Source organism: Mustelus asterias, unplaced genomic scaffold, assembly GCF_964213995.1.
Source record: "Mustelus asterias unplaced genomic scaffold, sMusAst1.hap1.1 HAP1_SCAFFOLD_741, whole genome shotgun sequence".
In the NCBI taxonomy this organism is placed as follows: Eukaryota; Metazoa; Chordata; class Chondrichthyes; order Carcharhiniformes; family Triakidae; genus Mustelus; species Mustelus asterias.
The window spans coordinates 158046-184494 of NW_027590690.1; the positions used below are offsets into that span (position 1 = coordinate 158046).

The following is a 26449-nucleotide window of genomic DNA, read 5'->3' on the forward strand; positions in this document are numbered from 1 at the left end:
AGGTTGACCTGAGCTCACTCAACACAAAACAAGGGTAGCACGGTGGCACAGCGGGTTAGCACTGCTGCCTCTCAGCACCAGGGACCCGGGTTCGAATCCCAGCTTAGGCCACTGTCTGTGCGGAGTCTGCGCATTCTCCCCGTGTCTGCGTGGGTTTCCTCCGGGTGCTCCGGTTTCCTCCCACAGTCCAAAAGACATGCTGGTTCGGGTGCATCGGCCGTGCTAAATTTTCCCTCAGTGTTACCCGAACAGGCGCCGGAGTGTGGCGACTAGGGGGATTTTCACAGTAACTTCATTGCAGTGTTAATGTAAGCCTAGTTGTGACACTAATAAATAAACTTCAAAACACTTCAAACTTAAAGTTGGAAAGGCTTGGGTAATGACCGGATAAGGTTACTGGACTGGGTGGATTTTAACCATATATTTAGTTTAAAGTTCATTTATTAGTGTCACCAGTCGGCTTACATTAACACTGCAATGAAGTTACTGTGAAAATCCCCCTAGTCGCCACACTCTGGCACCTGTTCGGGTAACACTGAGGGAGAATTTAGCACGGCCAATCCACCCTAACCAGCACGTCTTTCAGACTGTGGGAGGAAACCGGAGCACCCGGAGGAAACCCACGCAGACACGGGGAGAATGTGCAGACTCTGCACAGACAGTGACCCGAGGCTGGGAATCGAACCCGGGTCCCTGTCGCTGTGAGGCAGCAGCGCTAACCCGCTGTGCCACCGTTGGGAGTCACGATGTGGAGATGCCGGCGATGGACTGGGAGGGGCAGAGTAAGAAGTCTCACAACACCAGGGTAAAGTCCAACAGGTTTATTTGGTAGCACGAGCTTTCGGAGCGCTGAAGGTGAGTGACTCACCTGATGACGGCGACCTGTAAAGACTTAATTACCTGTTAAGATTCGCATTCCAACCATTATCTTGTAATTGAGTTTGTGTCTATGTATATGCCCTGTCTGTGAACCAAATCTTGCACTCACCCGATGAAGGAGCGGCGCTCCGAAAGCTCGTGCTACCAAATAAAACCTGTTGGACTTTAACCTGGGGTGTTGTGAGACTTCTTAGTGTTGGGAGTCAGGCTGGCAAACCCAAACACCATCAGCCTTACACCGGTGCATGGGAACTCCATCAGCCTGAAACCAGCTCCAAGTCGCACAGTTGGAGATCGATCACCGTTCCTTCACCATCACCAGGTCGAACCCCTGGAACCCGCCGCCCAACAGCTCCACGGGCAGACTGACGTTAAGCAGGATCGCAGCAGTTGACTAGCACCTCCCCGAGGGTTGCTCACATCCCCGAGGAATGTGGAATAAAGAAAGGGCGGTCACGCTCGGCCCTGCAGGCTGGGCGAGGAAAGGGACTCACCATACAGCGGGGACACAGCCACTCGCCGTTGGGGATTTCTGGGAGCGGTGGGTTGAGGCAGTGGATGTGGTAGGAGGAAGGACAGGTGTCGCAGCACAGCAGCTCTCCGCCGTCTTTGCAGACCCGGCAGTACTCCATGTGATCGTCCTCTTCTTCCCGCTCGCCTCCCAACTCCACCTCTTCCTCTTCATCCTCCTCCTCCTCTTCCTCCTCCTCCTTCGCCTCCCATTGAATGCCTTCTTTCTCCTAAAAAGGAAGACAGAACCGGATGTCAATGTGCCAAGCTTTACCTTGTGTGCTCTCTATGTAACATGATGGGAACAGGCAGGTAGGAGCGGGGGGGGGGGGGGTTAGCTTTTAAAGTTTATTTTAAAAGTTTATTTATTAGTCACAAGTAAGGCTTACATTAACACCGCAATGAAGTTACTGTGAAATTCCCCGAGTCGCCACACCCCCGGCGCCTGTTCGAGTCAATGCACCCCTAACCCCAGTCTTTCAGAATGTGGGAGGAAACCGGAGCACCCGGAGGAAACCCACGCAGACACGGGGAGAATGTGCAGACTCCACACAGACAGTGACCCGAGCCGGGAATCGAGCCTGGGTCCCTGGCGCTGTGAGGCAGCAGTGCTAACCGCTGTACTACTGTGAAAATCCCCCTAGTCGCCACACTCCAGTGCCTGTTCGGGTAACACTGAGGGAGAATTTAGCACGGCCAATGCACCCTAACCAGCACGTCTTTCAGACCGTGGGAGGAAACCGGGGCACCCGGAGGAAACCCACGCAGACACGGGGGGAGAACATACAAACTCCGCACAGTGACCCGAGGCCCTGTCCACATATCCCTACATATTTTACCCACTAATCCCTCTAACCTACGCATCCCGGGACACTAAGGGGGCAATTTAGCACGGCCAATCAACCTAACCCGCTCATCTTTGGGACTGTGGGAGGAAACCCGGAGCACCCGGAGGAAACCCACGCAGACACGGGGAGAAAGTGCAGACGCCGCACAGACAGCGACCCGAGCTGGGAATCGAACCCGGGTCCCTGGCGCCGTGAGGTAGCAGCGCTAACCCACTGTGCTACCGTGCCGCCCCTCACATTAAGTGAATGTGTGAAGTGCCAATGAGGGAGAGGGGGAAAAGAGAAGATTGGGGCATTTCCCTGATCCGTGCAGCACATTAAGAGGCTGGGAGACACCGCCGTTTGTCTGATGTAGCTGTCCTCCATCGCACTGCAGCAATGATGGAGCCTGGTTTTCCTTTTCGAAGATTTCCAATCCGGACTTTGAGATCCCACCCCAGGCTCCGGTTGCTTGGCCGACAGCGCAATCAATATTCACTCCGTTTTTAATGCCACTCAGGAGAGCATTGCACCAGCCGACACCCACCACAGACCCATATAACACCGGCAAGCGAGGGGGAGAGGAACCCTCGCTGATTGCTCTCCCCCCCCCCAACCCTGCTCGACAGTCCAAAGGCACTGAGGTCAACTCTAACACGCACTGTCCCACCAGGTTCATCGATCGCAAGCAGCAAGTATTCCTGACCTCTGAGGCTGATCATTGTACCGCACGCGCTGAGTGATGGAGCCATCAGGAGGAGCTCATTAACAACCAAGCTCAGTGGGAACACCGTCAACAGCCCTTCAGCCATGTTCCGACAGCATTTAGGATCTAGAGTCACAGGGATTTTACCGCCTCGTCCGCCCAAGGCCAACGGAGAACGCGGTTTCTGCGAGCGGCTGGTCGTGTTGGTTAAATTCCGGCATGTTTCACATAAAAACAAAGAGGGCGGCGCGGTGGCACAGCGGGGTTAGCACTGCCACCTCACAGCGCCAGGGACTCGAGTTCGATTCCCGGCTTCAGTCACTGTCTGTGCGGAGTTTTGCACGTTCTCCCCGTGTCTGCGTGGGTTTCCTCCGGGTGCTCCGGTTTCCTCCCACATTCTGAAAGACATGCGGGTTAGGTTGATTGGCTGTGCTGAATTGCCCCCATAGTATCGGGGGGGATTAGCAGGGTAAATATGTGGGGTTACGGGAATAGGGAGTCAATGGACCGAATGGCCGCCTTCTGCACTGCAGGGATTCTACGGGAGTTAATGTTATAATTGAATTGCAGAGAGTCAGGATAAAAGGGCCTTTTTCTGGTTGGCAAGATGTCATAGAAATCATAGAAAGAAATCATAGAAACCCTACAGTACAGAAAGAAGCCATTCGGCCCATCGAGTCTACATCGACCACAATCCCACCCAGGCCCTACCCCCAGATCCCTACATATTTTACCCACTAATCCCTCTAACCTACGCATCTCAGGACACTAAGGGGAATTTTTAGCATGGCCAATCAACCTAACCCGCACATCTTTGGACTGTTTTGGGAAACCGGAGCACCCGGAGGAAACCCACGCAGACACGGGGGAGAATGTGCAAACTCCACACAGACAGTGACCCAAGCCGGGAATCGAACCCAGGTCCCTGGAGCTGTGAAGCAGCAGTGCTAACCCGCTGTGCTACCGTGCCTCCCATGTAACTAGTGGGGTGTCACAGGGTTCTGTCCTCAAGCCCCAACTATTTACAATCCATATTAATGACTTGGATACAGGGATAGAAGGTACCATAGTCAAATTTGCAGACAGAAATGGGTGACATGGTAAGTTGCAATGAGGGAATAAGAAATTTACAAATGGATATGGGTAGGTTAGGTGAGTGGACCAAAATGTGGCAGATGGAGTTAAACTTGGATAAGTGTGAGGTTATCTCTTTTCATTGGAAAAATGGAAAGGTGACTTACTAATGGACAGAAACTTTGGCGTGCAGAGGGATCTGGGTGCCCTCGTGCATGAGTCCCAGAAAGCAGCTATGCAGGTAATGCGGGGGGAATGTGAAGCAAGTTTACAGATGACACCAAGATTGGTAGGGTGGTTAATAGTGAAGGTGGTCGTAGGTTACAGGAAGATGGAGATGGGTTGGTCAGATGGACGGAGCAGTGGCAGGTGGTATTTAACACTGATAAGTGCGAGGTGAGGCAGTTTGGAAGTAACGAAACAAGGGAGTATTTAATGAATGGCAGGACACGAGGATGCTCAGAGGAACAGATGGATCCAAAGTTTATTTATCAGTGGAAATCCCCGAGTGGCCACACTCCGGCGCCTGTTCGGGTAACACTGAGGGAGAATTTAGCACGGCCAATGCACCCTAACCAGCACGTCTGCAGCCTTCTCTGCTCCAGAGATCAATCCCAGCTTGTCCATGACACGGAGGTTCCTCAGCCCTGATATCAATCCAGAAATGTTCCTCTGTATGCTCCCCAAGATGTTCACGTTCCAAGTATGGAGCCCAGAATTGGACACAATACATCAGTGCTTCATAAAACATTTTTTTTTTACATTCATTCGTGGGACATGGGCGTCGCTGGCTGGACCAGCATTTATTGCCCATCCCTAGTTGCCCCTTGGAGGGCAGTTGAGAGTCACATGTAGGCCAGACCGGGGTAAGGACGGCAGATTTCCTTCCCTAAAGGGAACCAGATGGGTTTTTCCGACAATGGGTCATCCCAGTAGATTCTTAATCCCAGATATTTTTAAAATTGAATTCAAATTCCACCATCGAATCCCGTGGCGGGATTCGAACCCGGGTCCCCCCAGAACATTAGCTGAGTTTCTGGATTAATAGTCTCGCGATAATACCACTAGGACATCACCTCCACTTTGCTTTTGTACTTAATTGCACCTTTTATAAAGCCAAAGGATGTCGTTTGCTTTTTTTAAAAAAAATAAATTTGATTTATTAAGAGTACATAGAGAACATAGGGGAGGAGGATTTGATTTGATTTATTATTGTCACATGCTTCATCAATCGAGGGATTGAGTTTAGGAGTCCGGGGATAATGATGCAGCTATATAAGACCCTCGTCAGACCCCACTTGGAGTACTGTGCTCAGTTCTGGTCGCCTCATTACAGGAAGGATGTGGAAATGATTGAAAGGGTGCAGAGGTGATTTACAAGGATGTTGCCTGGATTGAGTGGCATGCCTTATGGGGATAGGCTGAGGGAGCTCGGTCTTTTCTCCTTGGAGAGACGTAGGATGAGAGGAGACCTAATAGAGGTATATAAGATGTTGAGAGGCATAGATCGGGTGGACTCTCAGAGGCTTTTTCCCAGGGTGGAAATGGCTGCTACGAGAGGACACAGGTATAAGGTGCTGGGGGGGGTAGGTACAGGGGAAATGTTAGGGGAAGTTTTTCACAAAGAGGGTGTGGGCGAGTGGAATCGGCTGCCGTCAGTGGTGGTGGAGGCAAACTCAATAGGGACTTTTAAGAGACTCCTGGATGAGTACATGGGTCTTAATAGGATGGAGGGTTATAGGTAGGCCTAAAAGGTAGGGATATGTCTGGGACAACTTGTGGGGCCGAAGGGCCTGTTTTGTGCTGTAGTTTTTCTATGTTTCTATGTATTGGGATACAGTGAAAAGTATTGTTTCTTGCGCACTATACAGACAAAGGATACCGTTCATGGAGAAGGAAAGGAGAGGGTGCAGAATGTAGTGTTAAAGTCATAGCTAGGGTGTAGAGAAAGATCAACTTAATGCCATCTGAACTTGCCTTGCAACCTTCAAAAGATTTGCAATTTTAAACCTGCCTTTCAAACGTGTTGTTTAATTTACATTGATTTAATTTTGTATTGGCTGTGATTTACTCGAAGAACAAGCTCTACTCACACAGTGAGGGCAGCTCCACTTCCCTTCCGGGGCTTTCTCCAGCTCCGGATCCAGGCAGACCAGGTGGTAAGCTCTGGGGCAGGTGTCACACAGGATGATCTCTCCTCCCTGCTGGCAGACCTCACAGTAATCCTGGTGATCCGTCTCATAGCCATCAACCTCCTCCTCACCAACAACTGCAGAGAAAGGAGGCTACGGGTCAGTCCAAAGTTGACCAGCAGATGACAAGGCAAGGCAGCAATTTAAACTCAAGGACATTCGTGGCCTGCCTTTCACGATCTTAGGACATTGCATTCTGCTTTTACAATCACCTGGGCACTTCCGGCGTTCTAGCCACTTTTGCAACGCAAAGTAAAGTTTATTTATTGGTGTCACAAGTAAGGCTTACATTAACACTGCAATGAAGTTACTGTGAAAATTCCCCTAGTCGCCACACTCCGGCGCCTGTGCGGGTAACACTGAGGGAGAATTTAGCACGGCCAATGCACTTGGCCAATACGTCTTTCGGACTGTGGGAGGAAACCCACGCAGACATGGGGAGAACGCGTAGACTCCACACAGACAGTGACCCAAACTGGGGATCGAACCCGGGTCCCTGGGCTGTGAGGCAGCAGTACTAACCACTGTGCCACGTAGGAAACAAGGGACAGGCGCACGGCAAGATTCCACAAAAGGCACTGATGATCACCAGCTGATCTATTTCAGTCACATTGCAGGATACATTCTCATGATCACAGAATCCCTACAGAGCAGAAAGAGGCCATTCGGCCCATCGAGCCTGCACCGGCCACAATCCCACCCTGGTCCTCCTCCCGTAACCCCACACATTCACCCTGCTAATCTCCCTGACACTAGAGTCAATTTAGCACGGCCAATCCACCAAACGCACATATCGTTGGAGTGTGGGAAGAAACCGGAGCAAACCCACAGGAAACCCACGCAGACACGGGGGGGGAAGAATGTGCAGACTCCGCACGGACAGTGACCCAAGCCGGGAATCGAACCCGGGTCCCTGGCGCTGTGAGGCAGCAGTGCTAACCCGCTGTGCCACCGTATTGGGAAAAAGCCCCCGATTTACATGGGGGCATACTGTTTCCAAGTGAGAACGCATCAAACAAAAGGGGCAGCGCAGTGGTTAGCACTGCTGCCTCACAGCGCCGGGGACCCGGGTTCGATTCCCAGCCTCGGGTCACTGTCTGTGTGGAGTTTGCACGTTCTCCCCGTGTCCGCGTGGGTTTCCTCTGGGTGCTCCGGTTTCCTCCCAAAGATGTGTGGGTTCGGTTGATTGGCCGTGTTAAATTGACCCTAGCGTCAGGGTAAATATGTAGGGTTACGGGAAGAGGGCCTGGGTGGGATTGTGTTCTGTGCAGACTCGATGGGCTGAATGGCCTTCTTCTGCACTGCAGGGATTCTATGATTCTAAGACAATCACGAAAGCCGTGCAGAAACTAACTGCCATCTCCTTTGGATATAATGGGAGCCAATTTTCATCTCAGCAGCAATTAATAATGAGCAATGTCCCAGATCCGTTTGTGGATTTGTCACCTGTCAGGAGTATACAAAAGGCTGGGATAAAAGCCAGCAGCAAATCTTGGTCAGGGTCGACTTGTGCTGGGTTGTTAGCTCGTGACACAGAAGGAAAGGCAGCAGCAATCCCTGGCCAGTTTTACACACAGCTCTCTCTTCCCCAGTGCTGAAGCAAGCCAAGCCAGCCGAAACAGAAACAGGGGCAGCTTCCCGGCCAAGCTGGAGAACCGACTATTCACCGGCTGAAGTCAGCGCTACCGGAATCATGAATTGCAATGGACACCTCAAGGGGGCGGCACAGTGGTTAGCACTGCTGCCTCTCACAGCGCCAGGGACCCGGGTTCTCCCCGTAGGAGCTAGCATATTCCCCCTGGATGAAAGGGGGCGGGGTGTGAGATTTAGTCAGGAGGGATGGTGATATTAAGGGGGGGGGAATGAGGGTGTTTAGACTGGGAGGACATTGAAGGGGGGGGGGGGGAGTGAAGGGGTTTAGACGGGGGGATATTGAAGGGGGGAGTGAAGGGGTTTAGACAGGGGGGGATATTGAAGGGGGGAGTGAGAGGGTTCAGACAGGAGGGGATATTGAAGGGGGGGGTGAGGGGGTTTAGACAGGGGGGATATTGAAGGGGGGGGGGGAGAGTGAGGGGGTTTAGACAGGGGGGGATATTGAAGGGGGAGTGAGGGGGTTTAGACAGGGGGGATATTGAAGGGGGGGGGGAAAGAGTGAGGGGGTTTAGACAGGGGGGGATATTGAAGGGGGGGAGTGAGGGGGTTTAGACAGGGGGGGTATTGAAGGGGAGAGTGAGGGGGTTTAGACAGGGGGGGTATTGAAGGGGAGAGTGAGGGGGTTTAGACGGGGGGGGGGATATTGAAGGGGGGGAGAGTGAGGGGGTTTAGACGGGGGGTGGAAATTGAAGGGGGGAGTGAGGGGGTTTAGACAGGGGGGATATTGAAGGGGGGGGGGGAGAGTGAGGGGGTTTAGACAGGGGGGATATTGAAGGGGAGAGTGAGGGGGTTTAGACAGGGGGGGTATTGAAGGGGAGGGTGAGGGGGTTTAGACGGGGGGGATATTGAAGGAGTGGGGAGAGTGAGGGGGTTTAGACAGGGGGGGTATTGAAGGGGAGAGTGAGGGGGTTTAGACAGGGGGGGATATTGAAGGAGTGGGGAGTGAGGAAGTTTAGTCTGGGGGGAGGGATTATAAAGAGGGTGGAGAGTGAGGGGGTTTAGTCTGGGGGAAATGTTAAAGGGGGTGGAGAGTTAACCCCCGTGTTTAGAATCTCTCCCCGTTTCTTTCTCCCCGACTCAGACCTGTTACATTTTCAGCACCTCTGCCAAGCCAACCCCTTCCACCTCAGATACCCAGGAGAATGAAAGGGAGGTGTGTACAATCTGCCCTTCAAACATCACCCTCTGAGGCATTTGCACGACCTTCAGTGGCCACAAGACTTACTCTTCCTCTTCTTGCGGCCAACCTTGCCCTTCAGTTTTGCTTTTCTCAGGGGCCCAGCCGAGCAGTCAGATCGAATCGACGAGCTGTGCACACTGGCATCATCAAAATCCGACTCCCCGTCCAAATCCGCCTCGTCACTCTGAAACAGAGCACAGCAGTGCAGTGTGAAACTGGCGGCTCCTGGGACGTGACAGCGCACAGCCTCAGACTCAACATCAAAGCGTGGAACAGTTAGTCTGCAACACAAAGCCCGACAGGGCGAAGCAGACCCCTTATCCAAGGGCACTGGGATCTCACACACAGGCAGACTGCAACAGAAACCAAAGGAGGAGATTCTGCCGTACCAAAGGGCACCTCAGAACACTTCAATCAGCAACTGCCCATCTCACATGGCTATCGGAAACCTGCAGCAATGCAAAACATCAAAGAGACTTGGAAGTCATCAATTAACACACAACCCACCAGTACTGTACCCCAGTGTTATACAGCGACAGACCCGTCCCCACCACTACTGTACCCCAGTGTTATACAGTGACAGACCCGTCCCCACCAGTACTGTACTCCAGTGTTATACAGTGACAGACCCGTCCCCACCAGTACTGTACTCCAGTGTTATACAGTGACAGACCCATCCCCACCAGTACTGTACTCCAGTGTTATACAGTGACAGACCCCGTCCCCACCAGTACTGTACCCCAGTGTTATACAGTGACAGACCCGTCCCCACCAGTACTGTACTCCAGTGTTATACAGTGACAGACCCCGTCCCCACCAGTACTGTACCCCAGTGTTATACAGTGACAGACCCGTCCCCACCAATACTGTACCCCAGTGTGATACAGTGACAGACCCATCCCCACCAGTACTGTACCCCAGTGTTATACAGTGACAGACCCATCCCCACCAGTACTGTACCCCAATGTTATACAGTGACAGACCCATCCCCACCAGTACTGTACCCCAGTGTTATACAGTGACAGACCCGTCCCCACCACTACTGTACCCCAGTGTGATAGTGACAGACCCATCCCCACCAGTACTGTACCCCAGTGTTATACAGTGACAGACCCATCCCCACCAGTACTGTACCCCAGTGTTATACAGTGACAGACCCGTCCCCACCACTACTGTACCCCAGTGTGATACAGTGACAGACCCATCCCCACCAGTACTGTACCCCAGTGTTATACAGTGACAGAGCTGTCCCCACCAGTACTGTACCCCAGTGTTATAGTGACAGACCCGTCCCCACCACTACTGTACCCCAGTGTTATACAGTGACAGACCCGTCCCCACCAGTACTGTACCCCAGTGTTATACAGTGACAGACCCGTCCCCACCACTACTGTACCCCAGTGTGATACAGTGACAGACCCATCCCCACCAGTACTGTACCCCAGTGTTATACAGCGACAGACCCGTCCCCACCAGTACTATCATCCAGGGTTATACAGTGACAGACCTGTCCCCACCAGTACTGTACCCCAGTGTTGTACAGTGAGACCCGTCCCCACCAGTACTGTACCCCAGTGTTATACAGTGACAGACCCATCCCCACCAGTACTGTACCCCAGTGTTATACAGTGACAGACCCATCCCCACCAGTACTGTACCTCAGTGTTATACAGTGACAGACCCATCCCCACCAGTACTGTACCCCAGTGTTGTACAGTGAGACCCGTCCCCACCAGTACTGTACCCCAGTGTTATACAGTGAGACCCGTCCCCACCAGTACTGTACCCCAGTGTTATACAGTGACAGACCCGTCCCCACCAGTACTGTACCCCAGTGTTATACAGCGACAGACCTGTCCCCACCAGTACTGTACCCCAGTGTTATACAGCGACAGACCTGTCCCCACCAGTACTGTACCCCAGTGTTATACAGTGAGACCCGTCCCCACCAGTACTGTACCCCAGTGTTATACAGTGAGACCCGTCCCCACCAGTACTGTACCCCAGTGTTGTACAGTGAGACCCGTCCCCACCAGTACTGTACCCCAGTGTTATACAGTGAGACCCGTCCCCACCAGTACTGGACCCCAGTGTTGTACAGTGAGACCCGTCCCCACCAGTACTGTACCCCAGTGTTGTACAGTGAGACCCGTCCCCACCAGTACTGTACCCCAGTGTTATACAGTGAGACCCGTCCCCACCAGTACTGTACCCCAGTGTTATACAGTGACAGACCCATACCCACCAGTACTGTACCCCAGGGTTATACAGCGACAGACCCGCCCCCACCAGTACTGTACCCCAGTGTTATACAGTGAATGACCATCCCCACCAGTACTGTACCCCAGTGTTATACAGTGAGACCCGTCCCCACCAGTACTGTACCCCAGTGTTATACAGTGACAGACCCATACCCACCAGTACTGTACCCCAGGGTTATACAGCGACAGACCCGCCCCCACCAGTACTGTACCCCAGTGTTATACAGTGAATGACCATCCCCACCAGTACTGTACCTCAGTGTTATACAGTGACAGACCCGTCCCCACCAGTACTGTACCCCAGTGTGATACAGTGACAGACCCATACCCACCAGTACTGTACCCCAGGGTTATACAGCGACAGACCCGCCCCCACCAGTACTGTACCCCAGTGTTATACAGTGAATGACCATCCCCACCAGTACTGTACCCCAGTGTTACACAGTGACAGACCCGTCCCCACCAGTACTGTACCCCAGTGTTATACAGTGACAGACCCGTCCCCACCAGTACTGTGCCCCAGTGTTATACAGTGACAGACCCGTCCCCACCAGTACTGTACCCCAGTGTTACACAGTGACAGACCCGTCCCCACCAGTACTGTACCCCAGTGTTATAGTGACAGACCCGTCCCCACCAGTACTGTACCCCAGGGTTATACAGCGACAGACCCGTCCCCACCAGTATTGTACCCCAGTGTTATACAGTGACAGACCCGTCCCCACCAGTACTGTACCCCAGTGTTATACAGTGACAGACCCATCCCACCGGTACTGTACCCCAGTGTTATACAGTGACAGACCCGTCCCCACCAGTACTGTACCCCAGTGTTATACAGTGACAGACCCGTCCCCACCAGTACTGTACCCCAGTGTTATACAGTGACAGACCCGTCCCCACCAGTACTGTACCCCAGTGTTACACAGTGACAGACCCGTCCCCACCAGTACTGTACCCCAGGGTTATACAGCGACAGACCCGTCCCCACCAGTACTGCATCCCAGTGTTATACAGTGACAGACCCGTCCCCACCAGTACTGTACCCCAGTGTTATACAGTGAATGACCATCCCCACCAGTACTGTACCCCAGTGTTATACAGCGACAGACCCGTCCCCACCAGTACTGTACCCCAGTGTTACACAGTGACAGACCCGTCCCCACCAGTACTGTACCCCAGTGTTATACAGTGACAGACCCGTCCCCACCAGTACTGTGCCCCAGTGTTATACAGTGACAGACCCGTCCCCACCAGTACTGTACCCCAGTGTTATACAGTGACAGACCCCGTCCCCACCAGTACTGTACCCCAGTGTTATACAGTGACAGACCCGTCCCCACCAATACTGTACCCCAGTGTGATACAGTGACAGACCCATCCCCACCAGTACTGTACCCCAGTGTTATACAGTGACAGACCCATCCCCACCAGTACTGTACCCCAATCTTATACAGTGACAGACCCATCCCCACCAGTACTGTACCCCAGTGTTATACAGTGACAGACCCGTCCCCACCACTACTGTACCCCAGTGTGATAGTGACAGACCCATCCCCACCAGTACTGTACCCCAGTGTTATACAGTGACAGACCCATCCCCACCAGTACTGTACCCCAGTGTTATACAGTGACAGACCCGTCCCCACCACTACTGTACCCCAGTGTGATACAGTGACAGACCCATCCCCACCAGTACTGTACCCCAGTGTTATACAGTGACAGAGCTGTCCCCACCAGTACTGTACCCCAGTGTTATAGTGACAGACCCGTCCCCACCACTACTGTACCCCAGTGTGATACAGTGACAGACCCATCCCCACCAGTACTGTACCCCAGTGTTATACAGTGACAGACCCGTCCCCACCACTACTGTACCCCAGTGTGATACAGTGACAGACCCATCCCCACCAGTACTGTACCCCAGTGTTATACAGCGACAGACCCGTCCCCACCAGTACTATCATCCAGGGTTATACAGTGACAGACCTGTCCCCACCAGTACTGTACCCCAGTGTTGTACAGTGAGACCCGTCCCCACCAGTACTGTACCCCAGTGTTATACAGTGACAGACCCATCCCCACCAGTACTGTACCCCAGTGTTATACAGTGACAGACCCATCCCCACCAGTACTGTACCTCAGTGTTATACAGTGACAGACCCGTCCCCACCAGTACTGTACCCCAGTGTTGTACAGTGAGACCCGTCCCCACCAGTACTGTACCCCAGTGTTATACAGTGAGACCCGTCCCCACCAGTACTGTACCCCAGTGTTATACAGTGACAGACCCGTCCCCACCAGTACTGTACCCCAGTGTTATACAGCGACAGACCTGTCCCCACCAGTACTGTACCCCAGTGTTATACAGCGACAGACCTGTCCCCACCAGTACTGTACCCCAGTGTTATACAGTGAGACCCGTCCCCACCAGTACTGTACCCCAGTGTTATACAGTGAGACCCGTCCCCACCAGTACTGTACCCCAGTGTTGTACAGTGAGACCCGTCCCCACCAGTACTGTACCCCAGTGTTATACAGTGAGACCCGTCCCCACCAGTACTGGACCCCAGTGTTGTACAGTGAGACCCGTCCCCACCAGTACTGTACCCCAGTGTTGTACAGTGAGACCCGTCCCCACCAGTACTGTACCCCAGTGTTATACAGTGAGACCCGTCCCCACCAGTACTGTACCCCAGTGTTATACAGTGACAGACCCATACCCACCAGTACTGTACCCCAGGGTTATACAGCGACAGACCCGCCCCCACCAGTACTGTACCCCAGTGTTATACAGTGAATGACCATCCCCACCAGTACTGTACCCCAGTGTTATACAGTGAGACCCGTCCCCACCAGTACTGTACCCCAGTGTTATACAGTGACAGACCCATACCCACCAGTACTGTACCCCAGGGTTATACAGCGACAGACCCGCCCCCACCAGTACTGTACCCCAGTGTTATACAGTGAATGACCATCCCCACCAGTACTGTACCTCAGTGTTATACAGTGACAGACCCGTCCCCACCAGTACTGTACCCCAGTGTGATACAGTGACAGACCCATACCCACCAGTACTGTACCCCAGGGTTATACAGCGACAGACCCGCCCCCACCAGTACTGTACCCCAGTGTTATACAGTGAATGACCATCCCCACCAGTACTGTACCCCAGTGTTACACAGTGACAGACCCGTCCCCACCAGTACTGTACCCCAGTGTTATACAGTGACAGACCCGTCCCCACCAGTACTGTGCCCCAGTGTTATACAGTGACAGACCCGTCCCCACCAGTACTGTACCCCAGTGTTACACAGTGACAGACCCGTCCCCACCAGTACTGTACCCCAGTGTTATAGTGACAGACCCGTCCCCACCAGTACTGTACCCCAGGGTTATACAGCGACAGACCCGTCCCCACCAGTATTGTACCCCAGTGTTATACAGTGACAGACCCGTCCCCACCAGTACTGTACCCCAGTGTTATACAGTGACAGACCCATCCCACCGGTACTGTACCCCAGTGTTATACAGTGACAGACCCGTCCCCACCAGTACTGTACCCCAGTGTTATACAGTGACAGACCCGTCCCCACCAGTACTGTACCCCAGTGTTATACAGTGACAGACCCGTCCCCACCAGTACTGTACCCCAGTGTTACACAGTGACAGACCCGTCCCCACCAGTACTGTACCCCAGGGTTATACAGCGACAGACCCGTCCCCACCAGTACTGCATCCCAGTGTTATACAGTGACAGACCCGTCCCCACCAGTACTGTACCCCAGTGTTATACAGTGAATGACCATCCCCACCAGTACTGTACCCCAGTGTTATACAGCGACAGACCCGTCCCCACCAGTACTGTACCCCAGTGTTACACAGTGACAGACCCGTCCCCACCAGTACTGTACCCCAGTGTTATACAGTGACAGACCCGTCCCCACCAGTACTGTGCCCCAGTGTTATACAGTGACAGACCCGTCCCCACCAGTACTGTACCCCAGTGTTATACAGTGACAGACCCACCCCACCAGTACTGTACCCCAGTGTTATACAGTGACAGACCCATCCCCACCGGTACTGTACCCCAGTGTTATACAGTGACAGAACCGTCCCCACCAGTACTGTACCCCAGTGTTATACAGTGACAGACCCATCCCCACCGGTACTGTACCCCAGTGTTATACAGTGACAGACCCGTCCCCACCAGTACTGTACCCCAGTGTTATACAGTGACAGACCCATCCCCACCGGTACTGTACCCCAGTGTTATACAGTGACAGACCCATCCCCACCAGTACTGTACCCCAGTGTTATACAGTGACAGACCCGTCCCCACCAGTACTGTACCACAGTGTTATACAGTGACAGACCTGTCCCCACCAGTACCGTACCCCAGTGTTATACAGTGATAGACCCATCCCCTCCAGTACTGTACCCCAGTGATATACAGTGACAGACCCGTCCCCAACAGTACGGTACCCCAGTGTTATACAGCGACAGACCCATCCCCACCAGTACTGTACCCCAGTGTTATACAGTGACAGACCCATCCCCACCAGTACTGTACCCTAGTGTTATAGTGACAGACCCGTCCCCACCAGTACTGTACCCCAGTGTTATACAGTGACAGACCCGTCCCCACCAGTACTGTTCCCCAGTGTTATAGTGACAGACCCGTCCCCACCAGTACTGTACCCCAGTGTTATAGTGACAGACCCATCCCCACCAGTACTGTAACCCAGTGTTATAGTGACAGACCCGTCCCCACCAGTACTGTACCCCAGTGTTATACAGTGACAGACCCGTCCCCACCAGTACTGTACCCCAGTGTTATACAGTGACAGACCCATCCCCACCAGTACTGTTCCCTAGTGTTATAGTGACAGACCCGTCCCCACCAGTACTGTACCCCAGTGTTATATAGTGACAGACCCGTCCCCACCAGTACTGTACCCCAGTGTTATCCAGTGACAGACCCGTCCCCACCAGTACTGTAACCCAGTGTTATACAGTGACAGACCCGTCCCCACCAGTACTGTATCCCAGTGTTATACAGTGACAGACCCGTCCCCACCAGTACTGTACACCAGTGTTATACAGTGACAGACCTGTCCCCACCAGTACTGTACCCCAGTGTTATCCAGTGACAGACCCACCCTCAGCAGTATTGTACCCCAGTGTTATCCAGTGACAGACCAGTCCCCACCAGTACTGTACCCCAGTGTTATACAGCGACAGACCCGTCCCCACCAGTACTGTACACCAGTGTTATAGTGACAGACCCGTCCCCACCAGTACTGTACACCAGTGTTATACAGTGACAGACCCGTCCCCACCAGTACTGTACCCCAGTGTTATACAGCGACAGACCCGTCCCCACCAGTACTGTACCCCAGTGTTATACAGTGACAGACCCATCCCCACCAGTACTGTACCCCAGTGTTATACAGTGACAGACCCGTCCCCACCAGTACTGTACCCCAGTGTTATACAGTGATAGACCCATCCCCACCAGTACTGTACCCCAGTGTTATACAGTGACAGACCCGTCCCCACCAGTACTGTATCCAGGTGTTATACAGTGACAGACCCATCCCCACCAGTACTGTACCCCAGTGTTATAGAGTGACAGACCCGTCCCCACCAGTACTGTACACCAGTGTTATACAGTGACAGACCCGCCCCCACCAGTACTGTACCCCAGTGTTATACAGTGACAGACCCGTCCCCATCAGTACTGTACCCCAGTGTTATACAGCGACAGACCCGTCCGCACCAGTACTGTACCCCAGTGTTATACAGTGACAGACCCACCCTCAGCAGTATTGTATACCAGTGTTATACAGCGACAGACCCGTCCGCACCAGTACTGTACCCCAGTGTTATACAGTGTCAGACCCGCCCCCACCAGTACTGTACCCCAGTGTTATACAGTGACAGACCCGTCCCCATCAGTACTGTACCCCAGTGTTATACAGCGACAGACCCGTCCCCACCAGTACTGTACCCCAGTGTTATACAGTGACAGACCCACCCTCAGCAGTATTGTATACCAGTGTTATACAGCGACAGACCCGTCCCCACCAGTACTGTACCCCAGAGTTATACAGTGACAGACCCACCCTCAGCAGTATTGTATACCTTACTGTAATGCAGGATGGTTTGTGTGAAAGACTAAGCTGTGGAGCTGGAATGCAGACAACCTCACACTTACCGAGGAGCTTTTCTTCCTCTTTGACCCCATTATCCCCAGCTTGATTTTGAGGGGAATCATCTTCCTCCTCTTCTTCTTCTTCTCATCCGGGACCCTGGGGCTCTTACTGCGTCTCTTCGCACCGGGACCTGCAACCACAAGAACGAGCCGTTTGATCATGGGGGTGCGGGGGGCTTCAATTTAAATACAGACCGGGTTAAACCTCCTTACTGCTCATGCTGTACGGGATGAATTCCTGGAGCATGTACTTGCTGTGGAGGAGCCATTAGGAAATAGTGATCATAATATGCTAGAATTTTACAGCAACTTTGAAAATAGTTCATAAGGTCATAAGATATAGGGGCAGAATTAGGCCATTCGGCCCATCGAGTCCGCTCCGCGATTCCATCATGGCTGATACGCTCTTCATCCCCATTTGCCTCCCCGATAACCCTCCAAACCATTCAAAATCAGTCTAACTCCTCCTTAAATGTACTCACTGTCCCACCATCCACCGCACTCTGGGGGAGCGAATTCGACAGATTCACAATCCTCTGGGAGAAGTCCTTTCTCCTCAACTCTGTTTTAAATTTGCTGCCCCCTTATCCTCAGCCTGTGACCTCTCTCTTCCTCGAATGCCCCACAAGAGGAAGCATCCGCTCCACGTCTACTTTATCCATACCCTTTATCATCTCGTGTACCTCAATCTGATCTCCCCCTCATTCTTCGACATTCCAGAGTGTATCGGCCTAAACTCTTCAATCTCTCAAAATGAGATTTTTTAAATTCTGAACGACAGGTCTCAAAGGCTGAATAAAGGAAATTAAGGTCTGAGGGGCAACTTGGCTATGGTGGATGAAGAAAAGGTTTTCGATAGTTGACAGACAATGTCGAGTGTTTAAACAAGCATGACATGGTCTATAACAATTTACAATCCTCTAAGGTTGTATATTGGGCGGCACGGTGGGTTAGCACTGCTGCTTCACAGCTCCAGGGACCTGGGTTCGATTCCTGGCTTGGGTCACTGTCTGTGTGGAGTTTGCACATTCTCCTCATGTCTGCGTGGGTTTCCTCCGGGTGCTCCGGTTTCCTCCCACAGTCCGAAAGATGTGCGGGTTAGGTCGATTGGCCGTGCTAAAATTGCCCCTTAGTGTCCTGAGGTGCGTAGGTTAGAGGGATTAGTGGGTAAAATATGTAGGGATATGGGGGTAGGGCCTGGGTGGGATTGTGGTCGGTACAGGCTCGATGGGCCGAGTGGCCTCTTCCTGCACTGTAGGGTTTCTATGATTCTGTGAAGATCCAGAAACCAAATAGGAAAGGTGAATTGGTCATTGTTCACAGAAGACGTTAAGGGCGGCGCAGGGGTCAGCACTGCTGCCTCACAGCACCAGGGACCCCGGGTTCAATTCCAACCTCGGGTCACTGTCTGCGTAGAGTCTGCACCTTCTCCAGGTGCTCTGGTTCCATCCCCCAGTCCAAAAAATGTGTACGTTGGGCGGATTGGCCATGCTAAATTGTCCCCTTAGTGTCCAAAGATGTGCAGGTTAGGTGGATTGGCCATGCTAAATTGCCCCTTAGTGTCAGGCAGACTGGAGTAAATACATCGGGTTACGGGGATCGGGCCTGGATGGATTGTCATCAGTGCAGACTCGATTTGCACTGTGGGTATTCTGTGATTTAATCAGCGAAACAGATGGGTTCCCCTTCGACTGGTTTTTAATTCCAGATTTATTAACTGATTTATTAAACGCCAGCTGCCACGATGGCCTTTGAACCCGTATCCCCGGGGCATTAACCTCTGGATTACTAGTTTCATTACCACTACACCACATTCTCCCAGTGCCTCCATAACCCGTCTTACAGCACGGCAACCAGAACAGAACTGTGCACAGCACCCAGTGGTTTAACCAAGGTTCAATTTGTTTAGTGGGGTGAAACAGAGCCAGGGAAGTGGGCTCACTGTGTGTGTGCAGTCTATAAGATATGTCGACGGGGCATCGGAGACAGATTTTTTTCTTCTGTCTCCAAGATGGCGATGGGGGGGGCGGGGTGACTTTTTGCAAGCTGCGTCCAGCGTTGCTTCCAATTCTATCTTTTACTCTCGTTCTCTGCTCCTAAAACTTCATTCTAACTCTTTTAAACTCTCTAACAATGCTCTAATTAAATCTCTTACAGATCTGGTGATCCTTAGAACCCTGGAGCCGTCAGACTTTTGAATGGACCTGTCTCGCATTAAGTTGATCTTTCTCTACACCCTAGCTATGACTGTAACACTACATTCTGCACCCTCTCCTTTCCTTCTCTATGAACGGTATGCTTTGTCTGGAAAGAGCGCAACAAACAATACTTTTCACTGTATCCCAATACATGTGACAATAATAAACCAAATCAAAATCAAGTTAAAAAGATTGGATAGTCTTGAGGACCCCACGCGCCCCGGACATTCTCTCTTCCACCTTCTTCCGTCGGGAAAAGGACACAAAAGTCTGAGGTCACGCACCTACCGACTCAAGAACAGCTTCTTCCCTGCTGCTGTCAGACTTTTGAATGGACCTACCTCGCATTAAGTTGATCTTTCTCTACACCCTAGCTATGACTGTAACACCACATTCTGCACTCTCTCCTTTCCTTCTCTATGAACGGTATGCTTTTTCTGTATAGCGCGCAAGAAACAATACTTTTCACTGTATCCCAATACATGTGCAGCACGGTAGCAGTGGTTAGCACTGCTGCTTCACAGCTCCAGGGTCCCGGGTTCGATTCCCAGTTCGGGTCACTGTCTGTGTGGAGTTTGCACATTCTCCTCATGTCTGCGTGGGTTTACTCCGGGTGCTCCGGTTTCCTCCCACAGTCCAAAGATGTGCGGGTTAGGTTGATTGGCCAGGTTAAAAATTGCCCCTTAGAGTCCTGGGATGCGTAGGTTAGAGGGATTAGCGAGTAAATATGTGGGGGTAGGGCCTGGGTGGGATTGTGGTCGGTGCAGACTCGATGGGCCGAATGGCCTCCTTCTGCACTGTAGGGTTTCTATGATTCTATGAAAGTGTAAATAAATTAAACCCATTGACAACATGTGACAATAATAAATCAAATCCTTCTCCCCTATGTACTCTATGAACAGTATGCTTTGTCTGTACAGGGCGCAAGAAACAATACTTTTCACTGTATCCCGATACATGGGACAATAATAAATCAAATCTAAAAGATTGGGTAGTCTTCCATACGTTTTGGTCAGTTTTATGGAGTGTTTTGGCATTAACTGCTCCTACGGGTTGCCGCCGTGAGCGCATGCACGCATCGGTGTCACTTACCTTTGCCCTCTTTGGTCTTGGCCTTACGGACGGGGAGCGCCGGTGGCAGCGGGACGGTCCCCGAGGAGGCGCCGGCAGACACCTGCTCCACCACGGCTGCCACCGCGGCTGCTGCAGCAGCTGCCGCTACCGCTGCTGCCGATCCCTTGAACGGGCTGTTGGCGCTGAACTCTCTCCACTTGGCTCCGAGGATCGTCATCATCTTGGACATGGGAATCTTCGGGTTCTTCTTGGCAATGAGCGGCCTGGAGATCAAAAACACATTCACATGAGCCGAAAGAAGCCCAACACGTTACACGTACACAGAATTAAAGACTCGCATTTATTGTAGAATCCCTACACAGCGCAGAAGGAGGCCATTCGGCCCATCGAGTCTGCACCGACCACAATCCCACCCAGGCCCTATCCCCGTAACACCACATATTTACACTGCGAATCCCCCTGACACTAAGTGGCAATTTAGTACGGCCAATCCACCTAACCTACACACCTTTGGACACTAAGGGACAATTTTAGCATGGCCAATCCACCTCACCCACATATCGTTGGACTGTGGGAGGAAACCCACACAGACACGGGGGAGAATGTGCAAACTCCACACAGACAGTGACCCAAGCCAGGAATCGAACCCGGGTCCCTAGCGCGGTGAGGCAGCAGTGCTAACCACTGTGCCACCCGTCATACAGCAACTTCTTGGAGCTCGGAACATCCCAAAGCATCTCACAGCCAAATGAAGAGGGAGGCGATGTCCTCGTGGTATAGTCACTGGACTATTAATCCAGAAACTCAGCTAATGCCCTGAGGACCCGGGTTCGAATCCCCGCCACGGCAGATGGTGGAATTTGAATTCAATAAGAAGCATCTGGAATTAAGAATCCACTGATGATCCACGAAACCATTATTGGAAAAACCCATCTGGTTCACTGACGGGAAGGAAATCTGCCGTCCTTACCCGGTCTGGCCGACATGTCACTGGGTCACTGTCTGTGTGGAGTTGGCACGTTCTCCCCGTGTCTGCGTGGGTTTCCTCCGGGTGCTCCGGGATCCTCCCACACTCCAAAGACGTGCTGGTTAGGGTGCATTGGCCGTGCTAAATTCTCCCTCAGTGTTACCCGAACCGGCGTTGGAGTGTGGCGACTGGGGGATTTTCACAGTAACTTCATTGCAGTGTTAATGTAAGACTAGTTGTGACTAATAAATAAACTTTACATGTGACTCCAGCAGGGCAACTGGGATGGGCAATAAACGCTGGCCAGAACAGTGACACCCATGTTCCATGATTGAATGAAAAAAATAGTAATCACTGTTATAATATAGGAAACACAATGGACAGATTTCATACATCAAGATCCCACAATCAACGATGTGATGCCGACCAGAAAATGTTTTTTTTTCAATTATTCATTTGTGGGACACGGGTGTCGCTGGCTGGGCCAACATTTATTGCCCATCCCTAGTTGCCCTTGGAGGGCAGTTGAGAGTCAACCACATAGAACATTACAGCACAGTACAGGCCCTTCGGCCCTCGATGTTGCGCCGACCAGTGAAACCAATCTAAAGCCCCTCTAACCGACACTATTCCAATATCATCCATATGTTTATCCAATGACCCTTTAAATGCCCTTCATGTTGGCGAGTCCACTACTGTTGCAGGCAGGGCATTCCACGCCCTCTCCGAGTGAAGAACCTACCTCTGACATCTGTCCACATTGCTGTGGCTCTGGAGTCACATGTAGGCCAGACCGGGTAAGGACGGCAGATTTCCTTCCCTGAAGGACATTCGTGAACCAGATGGGTTTTTCCAACAATGGTTTCATGGATCATCAGTAGATCCTTAATTCCAGATGCTTTTAAACTGAATTCAAATTCCACCGTGGCGGGATTCGAACCCTGGCTTTCTGGACTGCTAGCCAAGCGACAATGCCACGACGCCACTGTCCTCCCCGCCATGTTGGTCAGGGTTTTAAACACTGGCTGAGGCACCAGGTTAAACTTTGTTGTTCCCCTTCCACCAGCAGTTGAGGGGTCTTTCGCCCCCCCCCCCCCCCCCCTCGCCTGCCGAGTGGGCGGACAGGGCTTCGGTTTAATGTCGCACCCAAAACGTGGCATCTTGGATAAGTGCCGGAAGGGCCAGCTCGGCGCTCAAGTCTCTGGAGTGGAGCCTCCTGATGCAGGAGGTAAATAATTACCAGCCCAGCCCCAGCGCTGATAGAGACGCTGCTCAGAATCAGAGTAATCAGCCCAATTGGCAGATGGCATGGTTTATTCTTCACCCTCCCCACATTGCTCCCTATCCTCTTCCTTTTCTCCCACTCACGTTTATCCCCCCTGCCCCTGTAAACACATCCACGAGGAACCTGCATCAGCAAAGCAACCAAGAGGGAGGAGGAGAAGAATCCTTTTCACAGAACAATGAATTGGGATGATGTGACATGTGTGCTGCCTGAGGGGTCATAGGGGTTTACAGCATGGAAACAGGCCCTTCGGCCCAACTTGTCCATGCCGCCCTTTTTTTTTTAAAACCCCTAAACTAATCCCAATTGCCTGCCTTTGGCCCATATCCCTCTATACCCATTGTACCCATGTAACTATCTAAATGCTTTTTCAAAGACAAAATTGTACCCGCCTCTATTACTACCTCTGGCAGCTTGTTCCAGACACTCACCACCCTGTGTGAGAAAAAATTGTCCCTCTGGACACTTTTGTATCTCTCCCCTCTCACCTTAAACCTATGCCCTCTAGTTTTAGACTCCTCTATCTTTGGGAAAAGATATTGACTATCTAGCTGATCTGTGCCCCTCACTATTTTATAGACCTCTATAAGATCACCCCTCAGCCTCCTACGCTCCAGGGAAAAAAGTCCCAGTCTATCCAGCCTCTCCTTATAACTCAATCCATCAAGTCCCGGTAGCATCCTAGTAAATCTTTTCTGCATTCTTTCTAGTTTAATAATATCCTTTCTGTAATAGGGTGACCAGAACTGTACACAGTATTCCAAGTGTGGCCTTACCAATGTCTTGTACAACTTCAACAAGACGTCCCAACTCCTGTATTCAAAGTTCTGACCGATGAAACCAAGCATGCCGAATGCCTTCTTCACCACTCTGTCCGCCTGTGACTCCACTTTCAAGGAGCTATGAACCTGTACCCCGAGATCTCTTTGTTCTGTAACTCTCCCCAACACCCTACCATTAACTGAGTAAGTCCTGCCCTGGTTCAATCTACCAAAATGCATCACCTCGCATTTGCCCAAATTAAACTCCACCTGCCATTCGTCAGCCCATTGGCCCAATTGATCAAGATCCCGTTGCAATTGGAGATAACTTTCTTCACTGTCCATTATGCCACCAATCTTGGCGTCATCTGCAAACTTACTAACCTTGCCCCCGATAGTTGTAGGGGGCATGCAGTTGTAACCTGGGTGGTGGAAGCAGATCCAACAATAACCTTCAAAAGGGGATTGGAGAAATACCCAAAGGAAGGAAAAATATTCAGATTGTAGGGACGCCCTTTCCCCACAGATCTGAACAAACTTCCCATTTTTCCAAGTATTTATCCAATTTATTTATTTTAAATATTTAAGTATTGGGTGTCACAGCAGTCAGCACTGCTGCCTCTGGATTGAATTCCATTTGCCACTCTCTCCCCACTCAACCGACCACTGGTATTATTCCGGAGACCTCAGCTGTCTGCTTCACTATCAATGATACGGCCAATTTTAGTGACAGCGACAACTTTCCCGATCATGCCTCCCACACTTCAGTATAAATCATTAATAGGAGGCAGCAGAGCACTGTGGAACACCTCACCTCTGGAAACTGTTTTCCATTCGCAAAAACAATCCATCAGCCAACTCGTCATTGCCTGTCACAAGTCAATTCTGGACCCAACCTGCCACCTTCCCCTGTATCCCAGGTGATCTTACTTCTCATCCCCCCCCCGCCACTCAAGCCCACCTCATAAACTGGCTGAAGGCCTTGTAGTTAGTTAAAGTGCGGTAGTCGTCCTCGGAGAAGACGTGGTCAACATCTTCCAGCCCCCAGTCCTCCAGCAGCCGGACGGAACTCTTCGGTTCAGCCTGTTAAGACGGGTAGACAAAGAATAGTGCATTATTCAGCTGGTCAGGCAGTGAACCCGCAGCCAGAGACCATTCTGCCCATCATGGCTGGGCTGCCTTCTTTTGAAAGAGAGATATTAGTCCCCTTCCCAGTATCCGTGCTGAACTTTTTCCCAGTATTTGGCCAACCTCTTGATTATTATTAATTGGGTTATTATTAAATCTGTTTCTGCCGGCCTTTCATAGAACATTACAGCGCAGTACGGCCCTCGATGTTGCGCCGACCTGTGAAACCAATCTAAAGCCCATCTAGAACATAGAACAGTACAGCACAGAACAGGACCTTCGGCCCACGATGTTGTGCCGAGCTTTATCTGAAACCAAGATCAAGCTGTCCCACTCCCTATCATCCTGGTGTGCTCCATGTGCCTATCCAATAACCGCTTAAATGTTCCTAAAGTGTCTGACTCCACTATCACTGCAGGCAGTCCATTCCACACCCCAACCACTCTCTGCGTAAAGAACCTACCTCTGATATCCTTCCTGTATCTCCCACCACGAACCCTATAGTTATGCCCCCTTGTAATAGCTCCATCCACCCGAGGAAATAGTCTTTGAACGTTCACTCTATCTATCCCCTTCATCATTTTATAAACCTCTATTAAGTCTCCCCTCAGCCTCCTCCGCTCCAGAGAGAACAGCCCTAGCTCCCTCAACCTTTCCTCATAAGGCCTACCCTCCAAACCAGGCAGCATCCTGGTAAATCTCCTCTGCACTCTTTCCAGCGCTTCCACATCCTTCTTATAGTGAGGTGACCAGAACTGCACACAATATTCCAAATGTGGTCTCACCAAGGTCCTGTACAGTTGCAGCATAACCCCACGGCTCTTAAACTCCAACCCCCTGTTAATAAAAGCTAACACAATATAGGCCTTCTTCACAGCTCTATCCACTTGAGTGGCAACCTTCAGAGATCTGTGGATGTAGACCCCAAGATCTCTCTGTTCCTCCACAGTCTTCAGAACCCTACCTTTGACCCTGTAATCCACATTTAAATTAGTCCTACCAAAATGAATCACCTCACATTTATCAGGGTTAAACTCCATTTGCCATTTTTCAGCCCAGCTTTGCATCCTATCTATGTCTCTTTGCAGCCTACAACAGCCCTCCACCTCATCCACTACTCCACCAATCTTGGTGTCATCAGCAAATTTACTGATCCGCCCTTCAGCTCCCTCCTCTAAGTCTAACTGACACTATTCCAATATCATCCATATGTTTATCCAACGACCCTTTAAATGCCCTTAATGTTGGCGAGTCCACTGCTGCTGCGGGCAGGGCATTCCACGCCCTTACTACTCTCTGAGTGAAGTTCGCTAGCTCGCTGGGGGGGGGGAGAGAGAGAGAGAGAAGAAGAGAGGAGGAGGAGGAGAGAGAGAGAGAGAGAGACAGAGAGAGAGAGAGAACAGTGGTTAACACTGCTGCCTCACAGCACCAGGGACACTGGTTCGATTCCCAGCCTCGGGTCACTGTCTGTGTGGAGTCTGCACATTCTCCCCCACCCCCATATCTGCATTGGGTTTCATCCTGTTTCCTCCCACAG

The 26449-nt window shown here is 51.7% G+C and overlaps 1 protein-coding gene across 1 annotated transcript in view; it reads right to left on the reverse strand.

Annotated features, from left to right (window-relative positions):
- The window catches only part of LOC144487336 (chromodomain-helicase-DNA-binding protein 3-like), a gene marked incomplete at its 5' end in the record, with an annotated part of 178666 nt that overhangs the window by 129446 nt on the left and 22771 nt on the right, over positions 1-26449 (reverse strand). The window contains 6 exons of the mRNA XM_078205414.1: positions 1374-1619; positions 6090-6265; positions 9067-9205; positions 17503-17630; positions 20790-21034; positions 24746-24867. Of these exons, the coding sequence (XP_078061540.1) occupies positions 1374-1619; positions 6090-6265; positions 9067-9205; positions 17503-17630; positions 20790-21034; positions 24746-24867 (1056 nt within the window). The remainder of the gene's footprint in view (positions 1-1373; positions 1620-6089; positions 6266-9066; positions 9206-17502; positions 17631-20789; positions 21035-24745; positions 24868-26449) is intronic.